The sequence below is a fragment of the Equus asinus genome, chromosome 25 (assembly GCF_041296235.1).
Source record: "Equus asinus isolate D_3611 breed Donkey chromosome 25, EquAss-T2T_v2, whole genome shotgun sequence".
In the NCBI taxonomy this organism is placed as follows: domain Eukaryota; kingdom Metazoa; phylum Chordata; class Mammalia; order Perissodactyla; family Equidae; genus Equus; species Equus asinus.
Window position 1 is genome coordinate 18,627,954 of NC_091814.1, and position 24,338 is coordinate 18,652,291.

General features: G+C 55.0%; 1 protein-coding gene across 3 annotated transcripts; it reads right to left on the reverse strand.

Annotated features, from left to right (window-relative positions):
* Positions 1-3,355: 3,355 nt before the first annotated feature.
* Positions 3,356-16,440, reverse strand: ETV3L (ETS variant transcription factor 3 like). 3 transcript variants are annotated; one of them, XM_070497114.1, is made up of 6 exons: positions 16,067-16,440; positions 9,218-9,335; positions 8,844-9,025; positions 8,398-8,587; positions 7,878-7,998; positions 3,356-4,698 (listed from the first exon to the last, which is right to left on the reverse strand). In XM_070497114.1, the coding sequence occupies exons 1-6, from the start codon at positions 16,159-16,161 to the stop codon at positions 4,229-4,231; spliced, it is 1,176 nt and encodes a 391-aa protein (XP_070353215.1). In that variant the 5' UTR covers positions 16,162-16,440; the 3' UTR covers positions 3,356-4,228. The 3 variants fall into 3 exon arrangements, with proteins under 3 accessions (XP_070353215.1, XP_070353216.1, XP_044614637.1); XM_070497115.1 differs by having other exon boundaries at positions 8,844-9,081; positions 16,067-16,206; XM_044758702.2 differs by lacking the exon at positions 16,067-16,440 and having other exon boundaries at positions 8,844-9,081; positions 9,218-10,764.
* Between the last annotated feature and the right edge of the window lie 7,898 nt (positions 16,441-24,338).

The window sequence follows — 24,338 nt, forward strand, 5'->3', positions numbered from 1 at the left end:
AGCTTCTTAAGGACAGGTACCCTGCGGCCAGCCCAGTGATGTAGTGGTTAAGTTTGTGCGCTCCACTCGACAGCCCAGTGTTTGCAGGTTCAGATCCCAGGCACAGACCTAGCACTGCTCGTCAAGCCACACTGTGGAGGCATCCCACATAAAACAGAGGAAGATTGGCACAGATGTTAGCTCAGTGACCATCTTCCTCAAGCAAAAAGAGGAAGATTGGCAACAGATGTTAGCTCAGGGCCAATCTTCCTCACAAAAAAAAAAAAAAAAGGACAGGTACCCTGCACCTCAGTACCCGGTGGCACCGTGTTTGGCACATGGTAGGTATTTAAGAAATGTTGGTTGAAATATATATATGTGTGTGTGTACCTATAAATGCATATATTGTGTGCATAACATATATGGTACTTGAATTTTTTTCTCCCCTCTTGTCAGGGTCCTCAGTAGAGACAAAATGGGAGCGGGTAGAGATTACCCTCACTGCCATCAACAATTCAGGGCAGCAAATACTTTGCTTTGGTTTTTGTTTTTAAGTCTCCAAGGCTCTTCAACATGCTAATCAAGTGTTTTAAGGACAAAACCTCTTCCATTTAATAAGTGTATGCTGGCCTACCCTGAGAATACTGGCTTTATGGGGACACATTTTTTTTTTAGGAAGATTAGCCCTGAGCTAACATCTGCTACCGATCCTCCTCTTTTTTTTTTTTTTTTTTTGAGGAAGACTGGTCCTGAGCTAACATCTGTCTCCATCTTCCTCTACTTTATATGTGGGACGCCTACCACAGCATGGCTTGCCAAGTGGTGCCATGTCCACACCCGGGATCCGAACTGGCTAACCCTGGGCTGCCGAAGCAGTATGGGGACAAATTTTTAATGTACATCAGACAATTAAGGGACAGCACCAGACAATACGTAATCAAGTGCCAAATTGCAGACAAAAAGAAAAATATTTGCTATATGGTCATATTAAAAACCACAGAGAAATATGTATTCCTTCTCAACATATAATATACTCTTATTTCTAAGGAATTTTAAGGGCCTCTTAAACTCTCAATCCAAATGATTATGGTGAGATGGAAAGAACATTAACTGATAATTAGCAAATTTATATTCTAAATTTGGGTTTTCTACATGTATGGTTTTGAACAAGTCCCTCTCTCTCTGTTGGCCTGTAAAATTAGGGGGTTGAACTGGATGATCTCAAAGGTCCCTCCCAGCTCCTACCAGTCTACAACTCACGAAGCCTAGGGGTCTGACCCCTAAAACTCTGCTTCAACCCGTGAGTGCGTCTGCCCCACCTTGTGTGAGAGAGCCGAGGGCCCAGGGGCAGGGGTGGCTGGTGAGCTGACTTCGCTGTGTTTTGTTGTGGGTCCCACTGATCCTAGAAGATGGCTGAGTGTCCACTCCATGCTCCTCCCAAGTGAGGGTGACAGCCACAGGTGGCCAAAGGGTGTGCCGTCTAGAGTTGATGGCTGCACCTGATTGTAGCAGAGGAACTGACATCCTGCAGTCTGGTGTCACCTGAGACCTGTTGATCCTCTGCTGAACACTCCATGATTTGCAAAGGGGGTTTGAAATGGGAGCGTTCTCTTAAAATGTTTTTTTTTTAAAGATTGGCACCTGAGCTAACATCTGTTGCCAGTCTTTTTTTCTTCTTCTTCTTCTTCTCCCCAAAGCCCCCCAGCACATAGCTGTATATTCCAGTTGTACGTCTTTCTGGTTGAGCTATGTGGGACACCGCCTCAGCCTGGCCTGATGAGCGGTGCCACGTCTGCACCAAGGATCCCAACCGGCAAAACTCCGGGGCTGCGGAAGCGGAGCGCGCGAACTTAATCACTCGGCCACGGGCTGCCCCCTCTCCTAAAATCTTTTTATCCTGCAACCCCCTTCCTCCCCTCAGAAGACTCCAAGATGCCTCAAACCAAGCCCACTATGGGTTCTGCCCCTGGAGCCTAGTCAGGGCTCTGAGCTCTTCTGATCGCTGGTATGGACTCTGGCCACCAGAGGGCACTCTTGCAATGTGGAAAACCGACAGTTCATGCTGCTGGAGCCTGAGTCCCATCTTTGCCAGAACATCTGGACTTGCTGAAGCCATTCTCCACTTTAAGTGATTCCCAACCAGGGACAATGTCTGGTGGGGGAGGATGTTACTGGTATCTAGAGGCCAGCGATGTACTAAACGTCCTGAAGTGCACAGGACAGCTCCTGACAACAAAATTTCTACAGCCCAAAATGTCAATAGTGCCCAAGTTGAGAAACTGCTCTACTCGGTTCTGTTGTCTAAAGCAGAGCGCACCTCCCGGAAGTTTATGTCCTCCGGAGCTGAGCTTCCAGTCTCCCGGCTTCACCCACTCCCAAGGGAAATTTTAGAATAGTCACCGCATAGCACTGTTCCCTGCCTGAAATGCCGGGGGCAGGCAACCAGGAGCAACTGACGAGGAGGAGGGCTCGGGCTGGGGGTGCATGGGTGGTCCCCAGTATGGGCCCCTGTCCCTGGGGTTGGTCTCTCTGAACAGGGCCCCAGGCCCCAGCACAGTGGGATCTAGCTCTTTGTGCTGGAGCAGACAACACTAGGTCTTTGTTGTCGCAAACTGGGCAGGGTGACGGGAAAGCCCCGGCCTGGGGGTTTGTCCTTCCCACAGGGCTGGGGATGGGCCTGCAGCTTTGGGAGCAGGTGAGAAGCAGTTTTCTCTGTAGCCCCTGGGATCTCCTGGGAGAGAGACTCTGAGGTCCCCTTTTTTTGGCATCTGGGGTGAGGGAAGGAGACTGAGATGAAGAACTCATAGATCCTTTCTCCTGGCCTACATCCAGCTTGGAAATCCAGGGGCTGGGCTCCTTGCTCATCTCACCCTTTCTGTGGGTGAGGGTCTAACCCTGCCCTGCTCTGGGTTTCTCCTTCCCTATTCCATTTGTGGGAATGATGCATCAGCCACAAAGATGACTGAGGGGCAGCAGAAAGCAAAATGCAGGGGAGCCCCGGGAGATGGACGCACACCTACTCCTCGGATGAGGGACAGGGACAAACGATGGACAAAGGGACCCTCTGTGCCTCCTTAGTTCCTGCTCCCCCTCATAGAAAGGAGGTGGAGACAAATCCTAAGCCTGTAATTGACCGCCAAGAGATAGGAGAGCAACATGGTTCAATCGCCTTGGCTCCTGGAACATTCTTCTCTGTTAGCATTTCCTTGGTCTCTCTCTCTGTCTGTCTCTCATCCTCCCACCCGCAGCCACGATGCTTCAGAGGAGGAGGGATCTCTGTCAAGGCCTTCTTTCACCCCAGCCCCTTAGAGCTCTGCTCAGCAGTCCATGGCAGGGGTCTGAGGGCCATCTGTAAAGACCCCTGCTCTGTTCCTAAGTTCTTTCCTTGAAGCTGGATTCCCAATGGCCCAGGTGGCTTCATGGGCCACAGCTTCTTTCAGCCTTTCTCTCTGGGAGACGATGGCAGCAGGAGGGAGGACGCTGGCGGCTTGATTTCCTCTTCTGTCCAGGCCTCAGGCCCTCCTCCCAAGCCCCCCTTGCCCCTTCCCCGTCGGGAATCTTGGGTGGTTGTCTAGCTTCACACCACATCAGAGGGCAGCAGGAATGCCGCAGGGGGTGGTCAGCCAAGAGGGCAGTTTGCCAAGGGCATTTTATTCCTGGTCTGCAGTGGAGTACTCCAGAGCTGAGGAGGCCACGCCCTTCCTCCCCCACCTGCTTGCGTCTGGGGGAAATGGAGGCAGAAGGGAGCGCCTGCTCGGGATGGAGCTCCCAGGGTCACAGAAATCAGGATGGGAGAGAAGAGCATGGAGGGGCAGCAGAGGGACTGAGAGCTTAACTTGGATAAGGGACATGGGCCCCAGAGAAGAAAGGACTTGCCCTGAGACTCAGGAACAAACAACTCCTGACCTGCCCCCTCCTAGACTCTTAACACCCCTCAGTAGGCCGGTCTGCGGGCCTTCACATGATGGAAACCTTATTCTCTCAAAAAAAGTCTAGATTAAGATTGTCTCCTTAATCTGATTAGCAATTTGGTGGGAGGGGACGGGGCATCCATCTCAGTTTTACTCATCCCCATTTATGCTCCTTCCCTGCAATGGCCTCCAATCCCCTTGGGTCCAACACCAGCCCTTCAGATCCTCCTGCAGTTTAAACCTGTCTCCAGCCAGGGAAGGTGCAAAGCCAGAAAGGAGGTAGACAAGAGGAGGGAGAGAGTTTGGGGGAGCCCCCCACCTGACATCTTCCTCCCCAGTTAAGGAGGATCCAAGGGCCACACTGCTTTGAAGTTCTCCAGATTGGGGGACACAGGGCTTTCCTCCCCAGTTTTGGGTCCGTGCATCTCCGAGGAGAAGCCCTCCCTGGGATCCAGGTGCCCCTTTGACCCCATCGTGGGATCGGACTTTACCTCCGGCCTCAGGGACAAGAGCCGGAGCCCCTCACCAGCCTCCTGTCCCAGCTCGGTCAACAGGGGAATCCCCGGAAAGTGGCGGGCCGCTGAGGGGCACGCGGGTCCTGGGAGCAGAGGTTCTGGCTTGGAGGACCCTGGGAACTGCTGCTCTGCGGGGAGACGGGGCAGGAAGGGCCCTGGGAGGCGTGGCCAGTCGGAGGGGAGAAGGGATGGGGCGGGAGGGGGGAAGGAGGCGTAACTGGGCAGCTCGTCTCGGAGGCTCCCCAAATGGCAGCAAGGGCTCAGCCGGCAGGGGGCTGGGGCAGGGCCAAGGCCTAGAGGGAGAGAGAGGGAGAGACAGAGAGAGGGAGAGAAAGAGAGGGAGAGTTAGGCGAGTGCCACAGCTCGGACACGCCCCCTTTCTCCGCCCATTTTTCCATTGCTTTTTCCCGTTGCCACCTGCCCTGTGCACTTCCCTTTTTTGTCATGTAAATATCATTTCCCGGGGCGGGGGTGGGGGGGGGGGAACCTCCCGAGAACCAACACTACCTGCCCACGTCCAGCCTAGGTGGGAGCCCGGGCTGCCCCGTCATGGCTCCTGTACCTCTCCTGCAGGGCCATTCCCTCAGTTAGAATCAGTCATTTGTGTGACTGCTTACTCTCTGTGTTCCCAACTCTGTGGGGCCTGAAGCTGTGTCTGTTTTATTCTCCCCTGGATCCAGCTCAGCTTGGCACATTGTAAGAGCTCAGTAAAAATGGGCGGAGTGAATGAGTGAATGAAGATATTTTTTGCCCTAACCCAACCATGGCTTCTTCGCTCTCTGTGCCTGCAGCAAAGGGCTCTAGCTCTAGCTGGGCAAAGAACTGGTTGTGTGGCTCTGGGTTTGTCACTTAAATTCGCAGACCTCAGCTTCTTCATCCATAAAATCCCCTCACAGAGCTAAGATCAAGCGACATCTTCTGTAAGAAGGAGGCTGCAGAGCCGTGAGGCCCCATGCACGTGGGGTGAGCCCCTGCTTTGTCCTTCAGCTGGTTCTGGCCAATAGCCCTCCTCCTTCGAGAAGCCTTCCCTCCTTCCATGTTTTCCAAATCTGCCCTCTTTCCTCCACCCACCCTGCCAGGATCCTACAATAGGGGCTCCCAGCCTGGGGTCTCTGGGGGTGATCACACAGCACTTCACACCACGTTCTGTATTTCTAAAAGCCTGATTCCAGCTCCGCATTTTTCTTAGCAAGGCCACATCATTCAACTAAAAGAGCAGCTGTCAACCCAACATGATCACATCGGCGGGCCTGTAATTAATAAAAACTGGAAAAACAAATGGGTTTTTACTTTAATACATCCGATTTATTTGATAGAAACAGTATTTCTGAAGTCAGCTCTATGAAGGGGAAAATAGTAAGAATGATGCTCCACGAGGAAGAGCGTGAGACTCCTGCTGGGAGGTACCCTTTCCTGGGTCACTGTCCCTTTCCTTGGGTCCTCAGATGAGGTGGAGATTGCTGTGCCAGGAAGGTTGTGTCCCGGGAGGGGTGGGGGAGCTCCTGAGGTCGGGGCAGTGTCTCCTCTTGGAGACACACAGCTGAGTAGACATGAGGAGATAGTTCTAGAATCCTCCTACCTCTCTCCCACCCCTTCTCAGCACCAGCCCTGCAGCTCGCAGCCTCTGGTTCGATAGTCCTGACCACTCTTCTGCTCCGAAGCAGCTTCTTTTCTTGACACCAATGCTCTGAATGAAGGTGGAGTGAGGGCCTGGCACCGCCTTCTGGAATCCCAATCCAGAAGTGGGGCATGTGGCTGCTACTAGCCTTCTGGTGACCTAAACCTGCTTAGCATGCTGTGCCTCAGGGCCCAAGCACAGGCAGGGCATGTGTGTGTACCCAAGAGGGCAGGGAGGTGCAAAATAGCCCACTCCAAGTTGGAGCTCGCCAGGGACACTTTTTTTCCCTCGTGGTTTCCCAAAGAGAGAAGCTATGTGCCCAAGGCATTCCCAGAGCTGGGAAGGGGTGGGTGGGGTGGAAGAACAGGGATGGCTGTTCAGGTGCTGTTTGGACCCAGGCTGCCCGACTGGTGGCTGTGCGAGTCCCAGCTGGCCCTGGGCCGCCCCACACCCACAGCCTCGGCTGCACTCACGGGGCCCAGTGCCAGGCACCTTGTGTTCTCTGGGAGGTGGGACCGCTGGGCCCCCAACTACACTGGGGGTGGGGCTAAAACGGAGGGTCCTTATTCTCTGGAATTGCCTAGAGGGGAGAGTAGGTCTTGGGCCTCTGCATAAGAGCCTTGTGTTGGTGTAGTGTCTCTGTGATCTTTTTCACAGAAACTCTGATGTTGTCACTTCACAGCTCACAGCCCAGGAAGAGCTGGCTTCTGCCTACGTTTCCACCTTCTCCCTCTCAATCACCATGTACTGCCACACTGGCCTTTTCCCAGTTCCTGTTTCCTGTCCCAGGACCTTTGTACATGCTGTTCTCTCTGCTTTCCTTGCTCTCCTCTCTCCCTCTGAGCTAAGCTGATACCTATTTTAGGTCTTAGCTTAAATGTCACTTTGTTAAGGGATCCTTCCTGGGTGCTGTCTGCATGCTGAACTCTGTCGCAGTTAGCACAGTTACAATTGCATATCTCATTATTAACTGAATGTCTACAGACCCCCTCTTGCCTATAAGCTCCATAAAGGCAGTCTTGCTCACGTGGGCATCCCCAGCCCTAGGATGGTGCCTGGCACATTAAACAGGAGGTCATTAACTATCTGTTGGAAGAAGGAATGAGTGAGTGACTGAACTGTGTCTCCCCAACCCCTCTTCCGTTGGGCCTCATCCACCCCATGGTCCTTGCCCTGGTTCTGGCCCCATCATCTGCCACCTGGATTATCTTCTAAAGCCTCCCAACACAGTCCTACGCCTCCTCCAACACAACCTCTGCATACCACCCAGGCCATCTTTATAAAATGGACATTGGAGCGTGCCTCTCCCTCCTGGGGCCCTCCTGCCCACGGTAAAGTCCAGCCCCCTCCTCATGGCTTCCACAGCCCTCCCTGACTGGGCGCCTGTTTGCCCTGCCAGCCTCATCTCTCACCCCCACCTTGTCCCCACTCCCATCCCATAACTGCCTCTCTGACCACGGCAAGCACCAGATCTTCAGATTTGCTACACTCGCCCACAGCCTTTTGCTTTACAAACGCTGTTCCCTCTGCCCAGGCGCCTCTCTCCACCTGCTTCACCTGCTCAGGTGCAGCCTCCTCCGGGAAGCTCCAACTCCTCTGCTTTCCCAGAGCACCTGGTGCCTCCCTGCATCTCAGCGCCCGTCACCGGCCATCCTCGCATCTCTGCCCCCCACTATTCTCTCAGCATCCTGAGGGCCATCTTTCATCTCTGAACCTCCACACCTAGTAAATAGCTGGTGCTTAATAAATGTGTGTTAAATGAATGAATGACTTGCATTATCTCTTGTCTCGTGGCTCCCTACGCGTGTGCTCAGCTTAAGATTCTCTGGGCCCTCCCCGGTCCCAAGTACTCACGGTGGACAAGGCTGCTGCTCCCCTTCTTGTCCCCAGACGCCTCTGGTAGCCCTCCAGGGGTCCGCTGTCCAGCCAGCTGCTCCACCATGGCCCGATGGGTGAAGAGCATGCTGTGCAAGAGCTGGGGAGTGAGGAGAAGGAGGTGTGTGTGTGGGGCGAACGGGCTCTCCTTGGCATATATTTCCCAGTACATGCTGTTTTAACAACCACTTGCTAAAACAATGAAATGCCATCGCCCCTCCCCTGAGACCCCCAGCCCCTGCCCTGTGACCCACCACTAAAGGAGGGATGCCCAGCACAGGAATCACCCTCTCTCACGGCCAGTGCTGTCCCACGTGGTCTGTTAAACGTGTGGGTGCTTTAGTGCCAGGGGGTGGGGGGCACTCAGTGACTAGGATGCAGGGAGAGGAGAACAGTGGAGGCTGACAGGCCCCGAGGCAGGGAGGAGGGCCGGGGGCCTCCTGGGCAGAGGGGCAGGGCTTAGTGGAGCCCTGGGGACAGGGGCTGCCTTCATGCCTACCTCACTCTGCACGCCCATGGGCACCAGGGCTGGCCGAAACAGGGCAGGGGTCCCCAGCAGCAAGTGGGGGGATGGTGGAGCCCACACCTCCCACAGAGGATAGTTGACTACGATGAGCTTGCTGAAGTTGAACTTGTAAGTGAACCTTTTGCCTTTGGTCTTGTGCAGGATCCTCTTATTGTAGTAATACCTGGAGATTCCGAGGTTGAGAATAGAGAGTTGGCCCAGTGGACAGGGAAAGCCATCAGAGACCCAGCCATGCCCCTTCCCCAGGCCAGCAAGGCTGACCCACCCTGTTCTGGAGAATGACTCGGTGGCATGTTACACGCTCATCATTTCCCAAGCCTTGAAGTGGTAGGAATTGGACATCAGACCGGAGTGTCAGAAACCACAGCCCTTTTCTTTGAACTCTGCCCTCTCTGACCATGTTAGCTGCCTCCTCTCACCTGAGGGCCCGGCTCAGCTTGTCATAATTCATCTGTGGCTTGCATTTCCTGCGGCCCCAGAGGCGGGCCACCTCGTCTGGATCCTTGATAACAAATTCCCCGTACTCTCCCTGCTGCCAGGCGATGACATGGCGGAACTCTTCCTTCTGCAGCAGCTCCAGGATGAAGTGCCACAGCTGGATCTGCCGGGAGCCCGGGGACGACTCAGCTTTGTAGGCCCAGTCAGGGAAAGCCAAGCCTGGGGCGGGCAGAGAGGGAAGTGTGAGTGCCAAGTGCGCAGTGCCGCGCTCCTGAGCACCCCCCTCCCAACCTCCCCCCGCCCTGCCGCCGGGGCCACTGCTGAAGCCTGGGTGGGAGACCTGGCAGAGGCTCACCTGAGATCCAGGAGTTGCCAGCGATGGCTGGGACGCCCTCGGCCAAACAGCTGCAGTGCATGGTCCACTCTGGGGGAGCGATGGCCGTGTCTGTGCCTTGCGGGGAGGATGGTCACCGCTTAGGAGGAAGGGGAAAGAAGAAGGCAGGGGAGAGGGAGGGAAGAGACCAGGAGAGAAGAGGAAGACTGAGGCAGGGGAGTGGGGTCCGAGGCAGGAATCTCCCCCACGCCCAGGCAGGGCCCAGCCTCCTGGGAGGGGAGCTCCCCACTGGCCAGGGGCTGACCTGACTCTGGGCTCTGGGCTGAGCCACTTAAATAGATGGGGAGGAATGCAAAGGGTCCCACATCCTGCCCCTGCTGGGGGATTTAGACAGAGAATGAGATCTCTTCTCAGGGCTTAACAGGATTGGAGTTTTTCCCAAGAGAAGACAAGAGAAAATGTAATTAATCGTTGGCGCTTTCTAAACCTTCATGGGGAGGAGTGGCAGATGCACAAACCCACACCTCTATAGCACTTAGAGCAATCTTACGACTGAGAAGAGCAGGAATTTTGTGTATTTTTTCACCGATGATGAGTCCCAAGTGCCTAGCAGAGTGCCTGGTACATCATGGGTGTTCAAGAAATGACTGTGGACGGAATCAATGAATGGTAAAGAATGTATCGAAGGTGTCGTTACATGCTTAATATCTGTCTTCTGCTCAGTGTCAGCCCCACAGGGTCAGGAACCCAGGCTGGCTTCACTGCTGCCTTCCCAGATCCCTTCCTTACAGGGCCTTGTCCTCACAGGTGCTCTGCAAACATTTGGAGATTTAACGAATCATGGGCAAGGAAGATGGAATCTTGCTGGTTCCTAATTTGGCTTTGGGGAGGGGTGGCGAGATGGGGAGAAAGCTGGGGAGTGAGCCCCAGTGAGGTAAACTTGCCTGCTGCAGGCAGAGCAAGGAGAGAACTAAGTCCCACAGCCTTGGGGATGCAACTGAGGTTGATGCAAAAGGCTGGCTTCCCTTGTCACCAGTGGAAGATGAAACAGTAGGCAAGAGGACTGAAGAGGGATGGGAGAGGGACTGGACTGCAGGATGCGGGCCAACTCCCTGGGGGTGGGCCGGGCACAGGGGAGTTACCTGGGTGTCCAGGACCACACGTAAACAGGGGGCCGGCTTACACAACCAGGACTCTGGGTTTCCATCTGATGTGGTTGGCATGAGGCAGCTAGAACTTATTAGGCTGTCAGGTCTGGAGGGCCCGTGAGGGTTTGTCTGGAGTAGCCTCCTCGCTTTCCAGATGAGGCGCAGAGAGGGAAATCGACTTAACACATGGCGTTCAGCCGCCATACCCCCCACTCCTAATCCATAGCACCTTCTCATAGACTATGTTGCCTTAAGACGCAAAACATCATCTGTAGCGGTGCCTCTCATACTCTAATGTGTGTAAGAATTGCCTGAGGATCTCTTTAAAATGCAGATTTTGGTTCAGTGGGACTTGGTGGAACCTGAGGTTCTGTGTGTCTAGCAGCCTCTAGGTGATGCCACCGCTGCTGGTCCGTGGACCGTACTTTGAGTAGGGATCCAGCAAAAAAGCTCTGGGTGTTAGACAGTCAAAGAATCCCACACACCACAGGATGTGAGACCCTCCCTGCCCTCCCCACCTCCACCCCGAGAGGACATTGGGTCTCTTGTTCTCCTTTTGCAGGGGAACGGGGGCTCCAGGGGGGTCAACTGAGGAACCCACAGCCTGTCGGGGACAGGTGCTTCTGGCGGTACCCAGTCTGGCCTGACCAGAGAGCATCTCTGGGAATTCAGGTACACAGGTGGTGAGTAGGTCCATGCCTGCTCTGTGTCTGGATCACCAGGTTTTCCCACCCATCCCTGTGTCTACCCTGACAGCTGACATTCTAGAATCCTCTTCTCTCCTTCCTTTCTTCTCCTGAAGCAGATGCCCCCACTCCTCTCCTACCTGCCTTTCCTGCCCTGTTCATTGGGAGGTTCCCCCTTTGTCTGACCTCAGGCTGGGATCTCTCCTACCTGACCTTAGGAAAATTGGTGGGAAAATGGGGGTAGGGAGTGACAGGTTCCCAGGGAAGCTGATAGAATTCCTATAGCTGGCTCTTGTGCCTGCTGGATCTGATGATGTTTCCCAGTCTGGAGTGTTTGAGACCTTGGAGTAGACTCCGGATCTGGCAAGAAGAGAATGATAGACCCACCACGGAGCAGATGCTCAGTGTGCCCTGCACTGTGCTGAGGAACTGACATACCCTGAACCTCACATGAAGTATCAGAGGAGATGAGGCTCAGAGGGGTTGAGTAACTTCTCTAAGATCGTACAGCTCTAAAGCGAAAGAGTGGAAATCAAGACCTCACTTCAAGATTTATAATATTTAGCCACCTAGGTAGGCTACCAACACCCTCTCTCCTGCCCCCAAAAGAAAAAAACCTCAAAATACAAAGCCAAAATGAGTCAAGCCTTCTGGGTTCCCTGAAAGCCGTGGCCCGCTCCCTGGCCTCTCCCGTGTTTGTGAGAGGCCCTCCCAGATCCTCAGGTCTCTGAAGGGCTTGCCAGTTCTGGATGTGGAAACCCTCACTGCTGGTAAGTCCTGCCAGACATCTCCCCGCAAGTCCTTCCTCTTCTGCTGGAGCCCCGCGCTGATGTGGGGAACGCTCAGAGAGGAGCAGGTTTTAGCTCTACCTGCACGTCCGAGAATTGCTCTTGCTGTTAACCTTAATTCCTTGGGTTTCATTTTAACCCACACTCTGGTGGTGATGCTCCCGAGGCTGGAGGAGGTGGCCCCACTCTGTACCACCTCCCCTGCCCCGCCCCCCGCCGGCCCCCAGGCCCCGGCTCCCTCCGGGGAGTGCAATGGCCTAAGAGAACGAGTAGTGAGAACCATAAATCAAAAAGGATCATAACCGAATCTTGAATGATCAGAGTGGCTGTGCTTAAGTGCTTTGTGTTCCTTGAAGGGTTATAGCATGAGCAATTATCATCATCATCATCACCATCGTTCTGATTACTAATAATGTGATTAATCCCCTTGGCCAACATAAGTGCTCATTACAACACATACAGGTTTTAGGTCGCTATTTAACAAAAACAATATAGATAACGATGATCACAATAGAGAGTCAGCCATAAAACCAGGGCTTGGAGCCAATGGAAATACGTCCAAAGCAGATTTACCTTTGTACGAGGTTGGTGAATGTGAATCAGGTCCCTATCATGTATCCAGCATTGGGCTTCACTTTTTTTTTTTAATCTATTACTTCATTGAGTCTTCACAACAACCCTTTGAGGTGGGATTATTCTCTCCGTTTTGCAAGCCAAGGAAATTGAGGCTCAAAAGGTTAAGAGACTTGCATAAGATCCCTGGGCAAGTGGTGGAGCCGGATGGGAACAGGTCTGTTTGACTCCAGGCTCTGAGCTGTAATCAGTCAATCAGGGCCGAAGAGTTGCAGATGAAACCTTGGTGCAGAGGCCAGGCTGGCGCAGGCCGTGGGCCCTGAAGGTGGCACTCCGGTCTAAACCTAAGATGCAGGCTCTTTGCTAGAAAAATGATCCGCGGAGGCCCCAGGAAGCCAGAGGACAGACAGTCAGATATAGGCTGAGAGGAGCACAGAGAGAATGAGAAAGGCAGGAATCCAGAAAAAAAAAAAAAACAGTCGGAGAGTTTAAGACCAGTGCTGCATCTCTGCAAAGGGGAACCTTGCATCAAAAGTCACTTTGTTGTTGGGCCTTCTGAGCGGCTGAAGTGGATTGACGGCATAATCTGACTGCTCGGACACAATCCAGTCTTCTCAATGACTGATTGATTCAGTGGGAAGACGGGATTGTTTATAAATACAAAGGTGGCCAGAAGAGACAGCTAGAGAGTGGATCAGAGAGAGTGAGACAGAGAAATAGCCATACGGAATTCGGAAATCCGGCGTTGTGGACACAGGTGAGGTCCAGGAAGGGCCCTGGGGAGAAAGCCCAGAGGGGCGATGGTAGAAACACGGGGATGACAGTCTCCAGGGGGATACTTTACGCTTGTAGCACTGAGCAAACTGTGCAGCCCCCTTGCCAAATCCCCAATCTGATTAGAAGCCTCTGGTCTCTCCCCTTGATCTCAGCCCCAAGTGGAGAGCGGTTAGTCCTGAGACCTCCCTTAATGCTATTAGCTAAAGCTGCTTAGGTAGGAGAGCAAGACAGGTGGGGGGCTTGGGAAGGGCAAAGCCAACCACCTTTTTCCCTTGGGGAACTGGGGGAGGGTCAGGGCGTGGGTCCTTTCTTCAGTGAGACACGGAGACACAGACACTGAGACCCCAGACCCCAGGGCATCTTGTCCCTCCTGCCACAGCTGCCAAACCAGAGAGCCTGTGCCTACGGCAGAGAGGATCCCTCCTTGATGCTCCAGGTAGAGAATCCGGTCAGCTGTGCTCCATCTGCCTCCTGCAGCCTCAGCCCTTCTGTCGGCCCACCCCTGGACAACAACCAGAGGCTGCTCCCCGCCTGCCGCTCCCCCAGCAGGGTCCAGCAGCACTGCCTGACTTCTCTCATACCCCACCTTCCTCCTCCCCAGCCCTGAGCCCCTCTCCAGGCTCCCTCTCACCTGCTTCCACTGCTCAGTGCTCTCAGCCTGTTGGGTCTCAGATCTCTGCCCACCCTTCCTCCCACCCCCACCCCCTGCAGATGTGCCTCCGACTCTTGTCTCTGTGGTCCTTGGGGGCCGTGGGATTTAAAGGGTTTGTGTAACTCTGTGGAGTAGAAATCCAAACCCAGACACCCTCCCCATGCCCCACCCCCAATCTGTCACGAAGGGCAGTCGAAAGTCATGGGGAAAGTCACATCCCTCCTCAGGGACCCAGGGGTTAGGGGAACCTGACACGAGGTGTCAGGAGAGCGCTTCCAGGCTGCACCCGCCCCTTTCTCTGTCTCCTTCAGGTCCCTGTTTCACTTTGTTTGACCTTTTAGTCTTCAGCTCATTTCCTCCTTCGAGACAGTGTCTCTCCTCTTCCCTGGCAGTCTAATTCTCCTTCCTTCTTTCCATTTCCCATCCGCCAGCCTTCTCTTGTCTTACTTCCCCACCACCGTTTACTTTCTTTCTCTCTGTTCTCCGTCCTTTTCTGTCTCAGGGTGTCTCGTTCTCTCCATTCCCATCTTTACGTCTTGGTCTCTCTCTGTCTTGCCTCCCTCATGCCCCTGTCCCTCCTCTGGAGTGTTGTCCCTGCCTCACCAGTTCTCACCCAGCCTGCCTTCTGTCGCACTGTCTCTATCACTGTCTCATTTCACTTTCTGTTTTCTTGCCTCTCTTTCTGCCTTTCTCCCTTTCCAGTCTCTCACCCGTGCTTCAGAGCTGGAAACTGAACCCAGGCCCCCAGCTTCCCGGCCCTGGCCTTCACAGCCCACCTCCTCACGCCCCTCCTTCCTTCCCAAAGCCCTCTCTCCTCACCCCTTGCCCCTCCCCCAGTGGCAACCTCAACGTTGTTTCCTTTTATCTCATTCCCATCAGCTGTGCCCCAGGGGATCCCCCTGCCTGGACACCCCCACTCCTTCCCTTGGTCCCCCCACCCAGGGACTAGAAATCCCCTCGAGAAGAGCAGGCGCTGAGGTGGCTGAGGAGACAGGCCAGCCAGAGGAAGTGAAAGCTCTCGGCCAAATGCTGAGCTGGGGTGAGCCGGGGTGAGCTGGCAGCCAGAACGGGCCTGAGTAACAGGGGCCAGGAATGCAGCGGGAAGCAAGCCTCTGGGGCGCTCTCACCAGCTGGGGGCCTCTGACGCCTTCTGACTCAATCCCCAACCCTCAATCCCGTGTCTACTTCCAGCCTCAACCTCAACCCTTGCCTTCAACACCACTCTTAACATGAACCCTGACTTCAACTTCCACTGAGCCCGAAGCCCAGCCCGAGACTCCTTCCACCTGCCCTGATCCCTCTCCCCACCCGGCCCCCTTGCCCTTGAGTGGGACTAGGAGGGGGCTTGGAGGTGGAGTGGCAGTGGCCCCACTCTCTTCCTTAGCCCTCTCCTCTTGTCCGTTGGGAAGGGGCTGGGGAGAGGAGCATCACCTCTCTGTGCCTCTGCAGCCTGGCATAGCCTGCATCCGCCCCCAACAGCCCGGGGCTCTCCTGGTAAGGGGCACCCAAGCTCTCAGACTTCAGGCTTCTTGGACCTAGTTCTTTGGGAAGGCTGCTGGGAGTCTGAGGAAGGGACGGAGCAGAATCCCCTTACCCCATCAGAGGTTTCAGTTCAATTCATCCCATCCTGGCTCAGAAGGGAGCACAACCTTACCTCTCCCCTCCTGAGACCCCCCTGCCCATCCCCTGTTCCTTCCCATCCCCGTGCTGTGATGCCCACACCCTCAGTGTCAGTCCTCACCTACTGCCCTTCAACCTTGGCCACAGCGATGGCAGCAGTGAGCTCGCTGGGACACAGGACTCCCTAGGTGTACAGACAACAGGGCATGGGGATGGCTGAGCCCTGCATCCGTTCAGCCCCCAGAGCCCCACTCAACCCCATTGATCCCAGGAGTCCTCTCTGCCCCAACGAGCCGACATCTGACCCCAGCCGTGCCGCATCTAGGGAGAAGAGCCTGCTGTCATGCTGGCCCTGATGTCTTTATGAGGTCCCCACCTCTCTTTGCCCTGACTGCCCAACACCTGGCTCTGTGGCTGTCCCACACCTGAATGGAAGAGCCCTGCTGCCTCTCAGGTGGCTTCAGTGTGGCCCTCAGGCTCTCATCTCCACCCAGTGCCTGTGTCACCTTACTTCTCCCCTCCCAATTACCCCACAACCGGCTCCACAGCTGGGGTTGGGGTGGAGGCGGAGAAGGGTCATCCCTCCGGCCAGCCTGAGCTGCAGACCTGCCTCCAGAGTCCCTTACCTTGGTGCTCCCCTCTGTGCAGGTGCAGCAGCCGGTCCGGGCTCTGTCCAGCGGCTCCTTCTGGTGCACTCCTCGCCCAGCGACCCCTCGCTCATCACACGCTGAGTTAGGGTTACTTAAAATGAGAGCGGGATCTCCAAGCTCCCAGGGGAGCCGATGTGGTTTTCAGACAATAGCATTAACCCTTCGGGGACCAGTGGCACCACAGCCCTGTGCCCCCTCCACCTCTGTGCGGGGTGGGGTGGGAGGGAGTGTCTCTCACCGGGTCCTTTGCATCCAGAGCCCACCTCTGGGGCAGACGGCTCCTAAAACGTCTGAGAGACTGTGAGAGGGCTGCCGCTTCTTCAGTTCTAGGAAAAGGGACAGTGAACTTCTCGGAAGTCCTTCCAGCTGTCTACCCTTCCCACTATAAGTCAGCCCTCCTCTCATGGAACTTTCTATGGAGATAGAGTCCAGACCTGGAGAAGAATCCTCCCTCACAACCTCTAAATCTTAATACCACCTCACGCCCTGTTTTTCCCTCTGAGTCCCAGGCCCCACCTCTGCTCACATAACAGATGCCAAATCTTCACAATACATAACTTTTCCTCTTAGTCTCAGGTGTTAAGATGATACTAACAGTTAACTCAGTCACCTTTTCTATAAGGATTTTTAAGCACTTATCATGTCTCTTTCCTCTGAGAGTTCTAGAAAATGATTTTTCCTTTTCTTTATTAATATGGCTTAAAGTTAGACAGTGAGAAGAACTTCCACCAAGGCAAAAACCAGACAGGAGAAAGTAACTACAAGGGCAGCAGATACCCTGTGAAGGAGATGGTAGGAACAAGATAAGGGGTAGGATTCCAGAATGCACTGGGGAGGGAGGTGGAGGATTTAGGTGACTTCCCGGGGAAACTGGAGGAGGGTGGATGTCAAAGACCAGAGCCTCTGTCTTTAAAGTCCTGGGGACCAAGTGACCCCGGAGCCAGTCAGGCCTGTGTCCAATCTCCCCGTTCCCTAGCAGGGAGGAAAAGATTGATGGCTGTCATTGGGGAATCAATATGATTTTCTTTTTTTTTCCCCTCCCTGACTCTGGGAGGCCGAGTTTCCCTCTGTCTCCCCACCCCCCTCATTACACAGCCCCTCCCAGCCCTGAGCTGATGGAGATGGGAATGGAGGGCCATGGAATTAAATTCTGGGGGTTGTTTTCTGGTTAAATCAACCGAAGCTAACATGATGGAAAGGTGAGAGAGAGAGGCTGATTGATGGAAGAGACAGGAACTGGGGGCCATGAAGAGAGGGTCCTTACTGGGGGGAGGCAGGAGGACAGGGCTCTGAGCCCACCGAGGGCAAAGAGGGAAGGGGCCACAGAGGGAGGGGTGGTCCAGAATACTGTACCAGAGGGTCGGATGCAGGGAGAAGGGAAGAATATTAGCAAGGACTCGGCAAAATGGATCTGCATAGAGCACAGAGAGCTGCAGGAGGAGGACTGAGGTCAGCGCCGAGACGGGGTACCCCGGGGTATTTCTCTTAGGTGTCGTTGGTGTTTCCTCCCCTGGAGAGCTAGTCCTGCCCCTTGCTCACCTTCACCCCGTCCCATCTCTTTCCCTTAAGGATTCAGGCCCATGAGAGTTAGGAACAAGAAGATGCCAAGGCCAAAGAGGAGTCTGGGGAGGAAGAACTGCTCCCCTCCTCTCCATGAAGGCCCTGTTTAAAGAGTGGGGGGAGCAGAATCTGAGGTGGGAGAACTGGGACCTGGACCGCGGGCCTGGACTCCACGGGGTCCTTCTGACCACCTCCTGCCTTCACAGCTCTCCCAGCAGGGCAACATTGGAAAGGCCTCCAGAGAAGGAGGCACATGGCTCTTCTGCTTTCCCACTTCCTGCCACCATCCCAGCTCCCAGGAAAGTCCCTCATGTCACCAACTTTGAGTCCTTGCGAGAACTAGAACAGCTGCTTCTGAGACAATTAGGGTTTTCACCCTTTCTCTTCTGCTGCTCCACACACTGTCCCTACCCACTTCCTCTCATATTCCCGTAAATCTGATCAAAGCAGCCCCCCCACCCCCACCCTGCCCTCTCTGGCTGATTTGCACTTTTCGAGGAGGCTGGGTGTGGGGTTAGGAAGGCAGGCGCTTGGCACAGACATTGGCTTCTGGGGTGGCACACTGGGCCTGCTGTTTCTTCCCCATGACATAGGCAGATGGCCTAGTGCCCTTGCCGGGGAGTGGGGGTGAGGGGTTGGGTGGGGGAGGGTCCCCTGACCAAATCCAGCCCTTTCCTTTGCTCTTGTGAGCATCTCGGTGTGCCTTCCAGTGTCTGGCACAGTGCCAGGCTGTGGGGGCTGCTCCGCCAATGATTGCCAAGTGAATGAACCAAAAGGTACCCCCCAACCAGCTCCCCACACTCCAGCTAATCCAGCTACCCTGGTTCTCAACAGCCTCAGCACATTTCAAACTGCCTTTGAAACCCCAACTTCGTTTTCATTAACTGTACCTGGCCTGATCCCGTCCCTCAAACTCCCCTGACACAGTGATGCAATAACGAGGGTCAAGGGAGGTGGGGTGGAGACCCCATCCCCGGCAGGTGGTCCTTTCCACTTTGGGGCTGGAGCCGGCTCGGATGTCTCCCAAGTCCCCTTGGCGAGGAGTCTCTCAGGACTGGGGGAGGCCAGGGAGGGGCTGGGACGAATCCTCTTCCTCAGTTCCCCTCCCAGGTCCCGGAGCTGAATGGCACAGACTCACCGCAGTATACTAAAGGATGCTCTATTTGAGCCTCAAGTAGAATTGTCTGGTTCTAGTTAGTGACTTTTTTTCATACTTGAGTAACCAGCGCAACAGGCTAAATTCTGAGCCTATTGACTCTGTCCTGCAGACTTCGCATCCAGACTTCACTACTCGGATTGGGTCCTCTCAGCCCTCACCTGTGCCGTTCACCATCTGATGTTAAAATGGGCCGAAGACACGGGGAAGGGATGAGACTCTGGGGAGGGCTTCTCCAGGGGCCGCACAGGATGCAGGGGCTGCCAGGCAGGGTGGAGACGGGGAGGCGGTGCCATCTCTTCCCTGAGGAATAGGCAGAAGAAGAAAAGGGCTCCTCTTCCTCACTCTCCCCTCGCTCTTCTGCCGGGGATCTGGCCTGGGCTCATGGCGGCCAGTGGGGTGAAGGGGGCCACTTGGCCGGTCCAGGAGGGTCTGTCTGGCCAGTCCACTTGCGACAGGAGGAGGATATCCCTTGATAAGAACTCCATGCCAGCTGTTGGAGAAGGAGGGGTCATTCCCACTGGCTCACTCAGTCAAATCTCCCATCGGCTTCCCAAGATGGGCTACCCCCCAAGGTGCACCCCTCAGAGGGACAGGGGAGTGGCAGCGACTGAGACTGGTCTCAGAGGGTGGGAGAAGAGGGGAAGGGGGTGGAGAGAAAAGGGACACCCCTGAAGAGAGGAATAAGGTCCCCTGGTGGCCAGGAAGGGGAAAAGGAAAAGAGTGTCAGATAGGCTTTTGGAAGGAGGAGGAAATCAGATCAAGGAGACAAGAGGGAGAAGGAGAGGAAGAGGAGGCGAGGAGCTGAGGAGGCAGAGGGAAGAGGAGAGGTTGGGGATGGGGAGGAGGTGCTGCAGGAGGAGAGGCTGAGGCAGCCCTGGAATGCAGCGCTGGGGGAGGGGAGCTGTGTGTGCAGCCGGTGGCTGTGGTGTCGCTGGAGACTCTTCATGTCCCATTAGCGGCAATGGAAGGTGACATGCGGGGATCGATACCAATCGAGGCAACAGACTCCCAGTAATAAACCCATTTCACTCACACTTCTCCACCCCCGCCGGCCGACCCCAAGAGAGGGAGCGAGGGCTTCCCACGCCTGACCCTCTCTCCAGAGAGGCTGTGCCCAGAACTGTCCCCAGCCCTGCACCAGGACAGGGGTAGGGGCCCCCCAAGCCTCGGAGGAGTCTTCAGCAGGGTGGGGGTGGGCTGCACGCTTTCTGGATCTGTAAGGCTCAGGCCCAGTGTCCACTGAGCCCCTCAGCCTGGGCCCACATCCCGAACCCTGTGGGTATTTCTAAGGCAGAAAGGGGAAAGCTCTGGAATTTGTTGATCAGCTCACCCGTGGGCGCAGGTGAAGGCGTCTTTGTGCTCCTGGGTCTCTCATTCGTGCCTCCGTGTGGGTGTCTGAATGTGTGTCTGTCTGTCTCTGTTAGTAGGTGTGCGTCTGTGTGTCTCTGAGGATTCACGTCTCTCTGGGAATGTCTGTCTCTATGACCGTGTGCTGTTGTGCACAGGGGTTTGTGTCCATTTTTGTGTTTCCAGCATGTGTTGTTGGTGTACTGTGTGTGCCTGTCTGTGCTCACACACACCTGTCTCTGGGGACGTGGGTGTGTGAGCCTGGGATTTTCTGTGCGTGAATCTGAGTGTGTGTCTGTGTTTCTGTGGGTGTCGGCTTCTGGGTGTATGGGCTGTGCTTTGTTTTGGAGACTGTTTATGGGGGTCTCCGTGTATATGTGTGTGTGTGTGTGTGTGTGTGTGTGTGGTTGTGCTGTCTTTTCTCCCTGTACACATATGGGAAAATGCTGCTGGCCTTTTACTATTTCTACCCAAACCCTGCTCCCATCTGGCTCCTTGAGCTGGGCCTCAGGCAGTATCCTAACCTCTGGGTAGGGTGCCCCACTATCCCTGGGACTGAGAAGTATCCCCAGACATGGACCTTTCAGTACTAAAACTGGGACAGTCCCAGACAAACTGGGACCGTTGGTCACCTTTCTTCAAGGCCTGGACATAAGCAGGCCAAATAAAGGGCAGTGCAGGTACCAGGGAAAGAAGGATGAGAGAAAGGTCGGGTGGGGAGAGTGGAGGCATTTGAATGGAAGAGGAACAAAAAAGAAGGCTGTGGCAGCCGTAGGAGGAATGATGGTTAGACTAAAAGAGGAATTTCCCCAGGGCACAGAGGTGGGACTCTGGAAACTCTGTTAGAAGGGAAAAAGGATGGGTTGTCCTCTGTTCTGGAAAACTCTGGTGAAGAGTTGTGTTGGGCTTTGTGGGGGATGCTGGCAGAGAGTGATGGTGCTTGCCTACTGGTGGCAGGTAGGAGGTACCCAGATGGACCTTGTGGGGGTTCCCACCCTCCTGCACACCCCCCACGGCTCTCTCTGATTCCTTGCTGGGTGGGGATGAGTGTGTGTGACTCAGAGGTGGGACCCCTGTAGTGCAGAGTCTGTGTGGATGCCCTGCTTTGAGTCTTTCCCTCTCTCTGCCCGGTGGGCTCCCTTCCTCAAAGGGAACAGAGCAGGCCTGGCTGGCCCTGGGTGATGGGCACAGTGGGGTGTGGGGTCAGGACGCTGCGGGAGGGAGAGCTGGTTTATGATGTCCTGGAGTGTCTAAGCTCCGAGGGAGGGTCTGAGCCTTACCCACTGTGTTCACTGTGGAATCCTTGCCTTAGTGCCTGGCACATAGTGGTCTCACAGGAAACTTTTTGACCGAATCCATAGCTTTGCCCCTCCTCCTGAGCATGTCAGCTGTCCTCCTCTCAGGGCGTGGATGAGAAAGGGGCCCCTTCAGTTCGCTGGCTGTTCCTTCTCCCCGCCCCATCCTTCCCCTCCTTCTCACCCCTGTCTTCTCTAGGGGGGGTCTCGTGAACTGGGCCTCATAGGGGAGCACCGTCCAGTAAATCTCATTCCTGCAGAGTCTCTGAAGGTTAGATAGGACCAGGCTCCAGCTGAGGGGCCTCTGGTCTCTGCCTAAAGCTGTCCCCTACTCTTCAGTCTCGATGCATGCTTTTCAAATTGACATTGGCCCTTTGGCACCTTCGAGCTGTTTGACGGGGTGATGCCAAAAACCACGAAGATTCAAACTACCTTTGGAGGTCATACAAGGCTTTTATCTGTTTTATCAACCAAGTTCTCACTACAGGTTTTGAAAATAGAGCTCCAATGCTCAGAACCTTCGCACTCCGGCTGCTCCTGACATTTGCAGGTGTCTGTGCAACAGCATATCCAGATGACAGAGTCTCCCTGCAGCCTGCTCAGCAAAGTGCGCCCAGGGTGGAGGCCCACGAACGCCATGGTGCCGCTCTGGTCATTTGGGCAGGGACTTCCAGGGCGCCAGGAACCCAGAGCATGGGCTAGAAGGGGAGCATGCTGCAGGTGGTCATGTCCTGTTGACCCCACAGACCTGGGCTGAGGGCGGTACTGTTTGCAAATTACAATTTCAGTATCCACCGCCCCTCTGCGCTGCTCATCCCTGAGCTGGTCCTGGGTGTGCTCTGGAGGATGGCGAGAGAGCTGAGCCTGGTCCAGGTCTTCAGTATTCACTCCCCTTTGGGCCTTGTCTTTCTGTCTTTCGGGTAGGTCTTCTTGTCTGGTCCTCAGATGGGTCTTCCCTCAGATGGGGGTTTCAGGAAACCAGGAGCTGTTGCTTCTCAGATTAGGGCTCCCCGGGGGAACAGCACCTCCTCCCTCAGTGTGTGACTCCCTGGGGAGGGGCTGAGTCTCCTTCCCCAGCTCCCCTTCCTCCAGCTGGAGGCTGGATGGGCTGCCTGAACCATGTGTGTGTGTGTGTTTGTGTGTGTGTGTGTGTGTGTGTGTGTGGCAGGGTGGGGGGGTGGGGGTGGGGGACAGTTGGGCCAGGGGCAAGGAAGGGGAGGGTGTGAGAGTGGGAGGCAGGTAGGCAGGAAGAACACACATAGAGTGGACAGCAGAGGAACTGGCCTTACACATAGGTTAAGAGGGCCTGAAAGGGCAGCAAGAGGGACTGAGACAAGACCCTGAGGACTCAGTGAAGGGATGTCCATAGCCTGGTTGAGGAGTTAGAGGGTTCCAGGTCATGAAGTCGGGGGGAGCAGGATGGGTGCGGTGGTGAGAAGAGGCAGATGAGGCTGGGGCCCATGGATTCTATCGCCCCCAGCTCTTTTCTGGACCTCAGAACCTGGGATGGGCAGACATTTCCACTCTTTGGAGCCATGAAGGATTTCTTGAAAGAGAACTCAGAGGCTCGGAGGGGAGGCTGTTCTCTCCTCCCTCCCTCCACCCCTGTCCCACACCCCAAACACTGACCTGGGGCAGGCTAACCAAACTTTTCTATATCTGTATATTCTGTGTTAAGGAGCCCTGTGTCAGGCTGATGGGAAAAAACAAGCAGGAGAGAGAAGGGGAAGCCAGGAGAATACAGAGCTCAAATGAGACCCGAGATAAAGCAATTACCTGATCAATACGGGTGAAATTGAGTAATCTAGCAGATCAATACCATGGGCAAGAGGCTGGGGAGGGGGCGGCGATCCCTGCGCTCAGCCCCGCTCCTCTGCCCTCCTGCGGCAGACCCCCCCCATACTTGCTTCAGTCCCCACCCACCCCACCTCCTTGGGAATTTATCTCTGTCTACCTTCTACCTCAGCCTCTGCGCTCTGGTCCCCCATGGTATCACCGCCTGCCCCTCCCAGTCCTCAACCTGTGCTCAGGCTGCCACCTCCACCCAGGACCCTCCACCTCATCTCCCCTCACCCATTCCTTCTCTTCCTTTCCCAAACTGATCCCACTCTCAACAGCCCTTCTAGGGTGATGCCTCCCTCTCTTTCTCCATCTTCCTCCACACACCTCCTTTCCCCTTCACGGGGGGCTACAGCCCAAGCCAGTTGGATAGCCAGCTGCCTACATCTGTGTCCTTGGTGCAAGCATAGGGAGGTGGCCCGCCTCTCCCCGTACCCACATCGGATAGGAGCTCTCTAAGGACAAGAACTAAGTTTTCAGGGACCAAGCCTTCCCTCCTAGGCCAGACCTGACTGGGGAGGGAGCTGTGGCTCGTTTCACTGCTATAGGCAACACAAGCTAACTACTCCATTTATGGAGCACTCCTCATACTCTGGGTGCTGGCTGAGCTGGGCTCTGGGGGTAGGGAGCCGGGAGGAGGACCCTGGTTCCTGTCGCTCCAAAGGGGGCCCTGTGGGTGCTGCCAGTGAAGGGCACCAGTCCATCTGAGGACTGCCTGTATTTAGAAGGGGGTCTTGGGGCTCTGGTTTTTTTCAGAAGTGGGATGGGGGGAGAGTGAGAACTCCTCCAGTATTGGGGGAACACCTGAGTCCCTGGCTGTCAAAGTCAGTATTCAAAATTCTCTGGCGACTAGGAAAGTTACAGCTTACTAGGGGATGAAGAGAAAGGCTGTGCATTGTGGGAAGAGCACTTGAGCAGGAACCTCCTAATTACCCATCTTCCTCGCTGCTGGCCTGGAAGCTCCTGGCAGGTAAGGAGTGTCTTTATTTGACTTTGAAATCCCAGGACAGAGCCTGGCATCCAGGAGGCACTCAGGAAATGATAGTTG

What these genes read in the sequence shown, in the direction of transcription:
- ETV3L (XM_070497114.1), bottom strand. Translation starts at nt 16,161, where the DNA reads ATGAGCGAGGGGTCGCTGGGCGAGGAGTGCACCAGAAGGAGCCGCTGG. An exon ending in TGGCAACTCCTGGATCTCAG is followed by an intron (nt 9,026 to 9,217) that starts GTGAGCCTCTGC and finishes GGCTCCCGGCAG; the next exon opens with ATCCAGCTGTGGCACTTCAT. An exon ending in GAGCAGCAGCCTTGTCCACC is followed by an intron (nt 4,699 to 7,877) that starts GTGAGTACTTGG and finishes CTCTCCCTCTAG; the next exon opens with GCCTTGGCCCTGCCCCAGCC.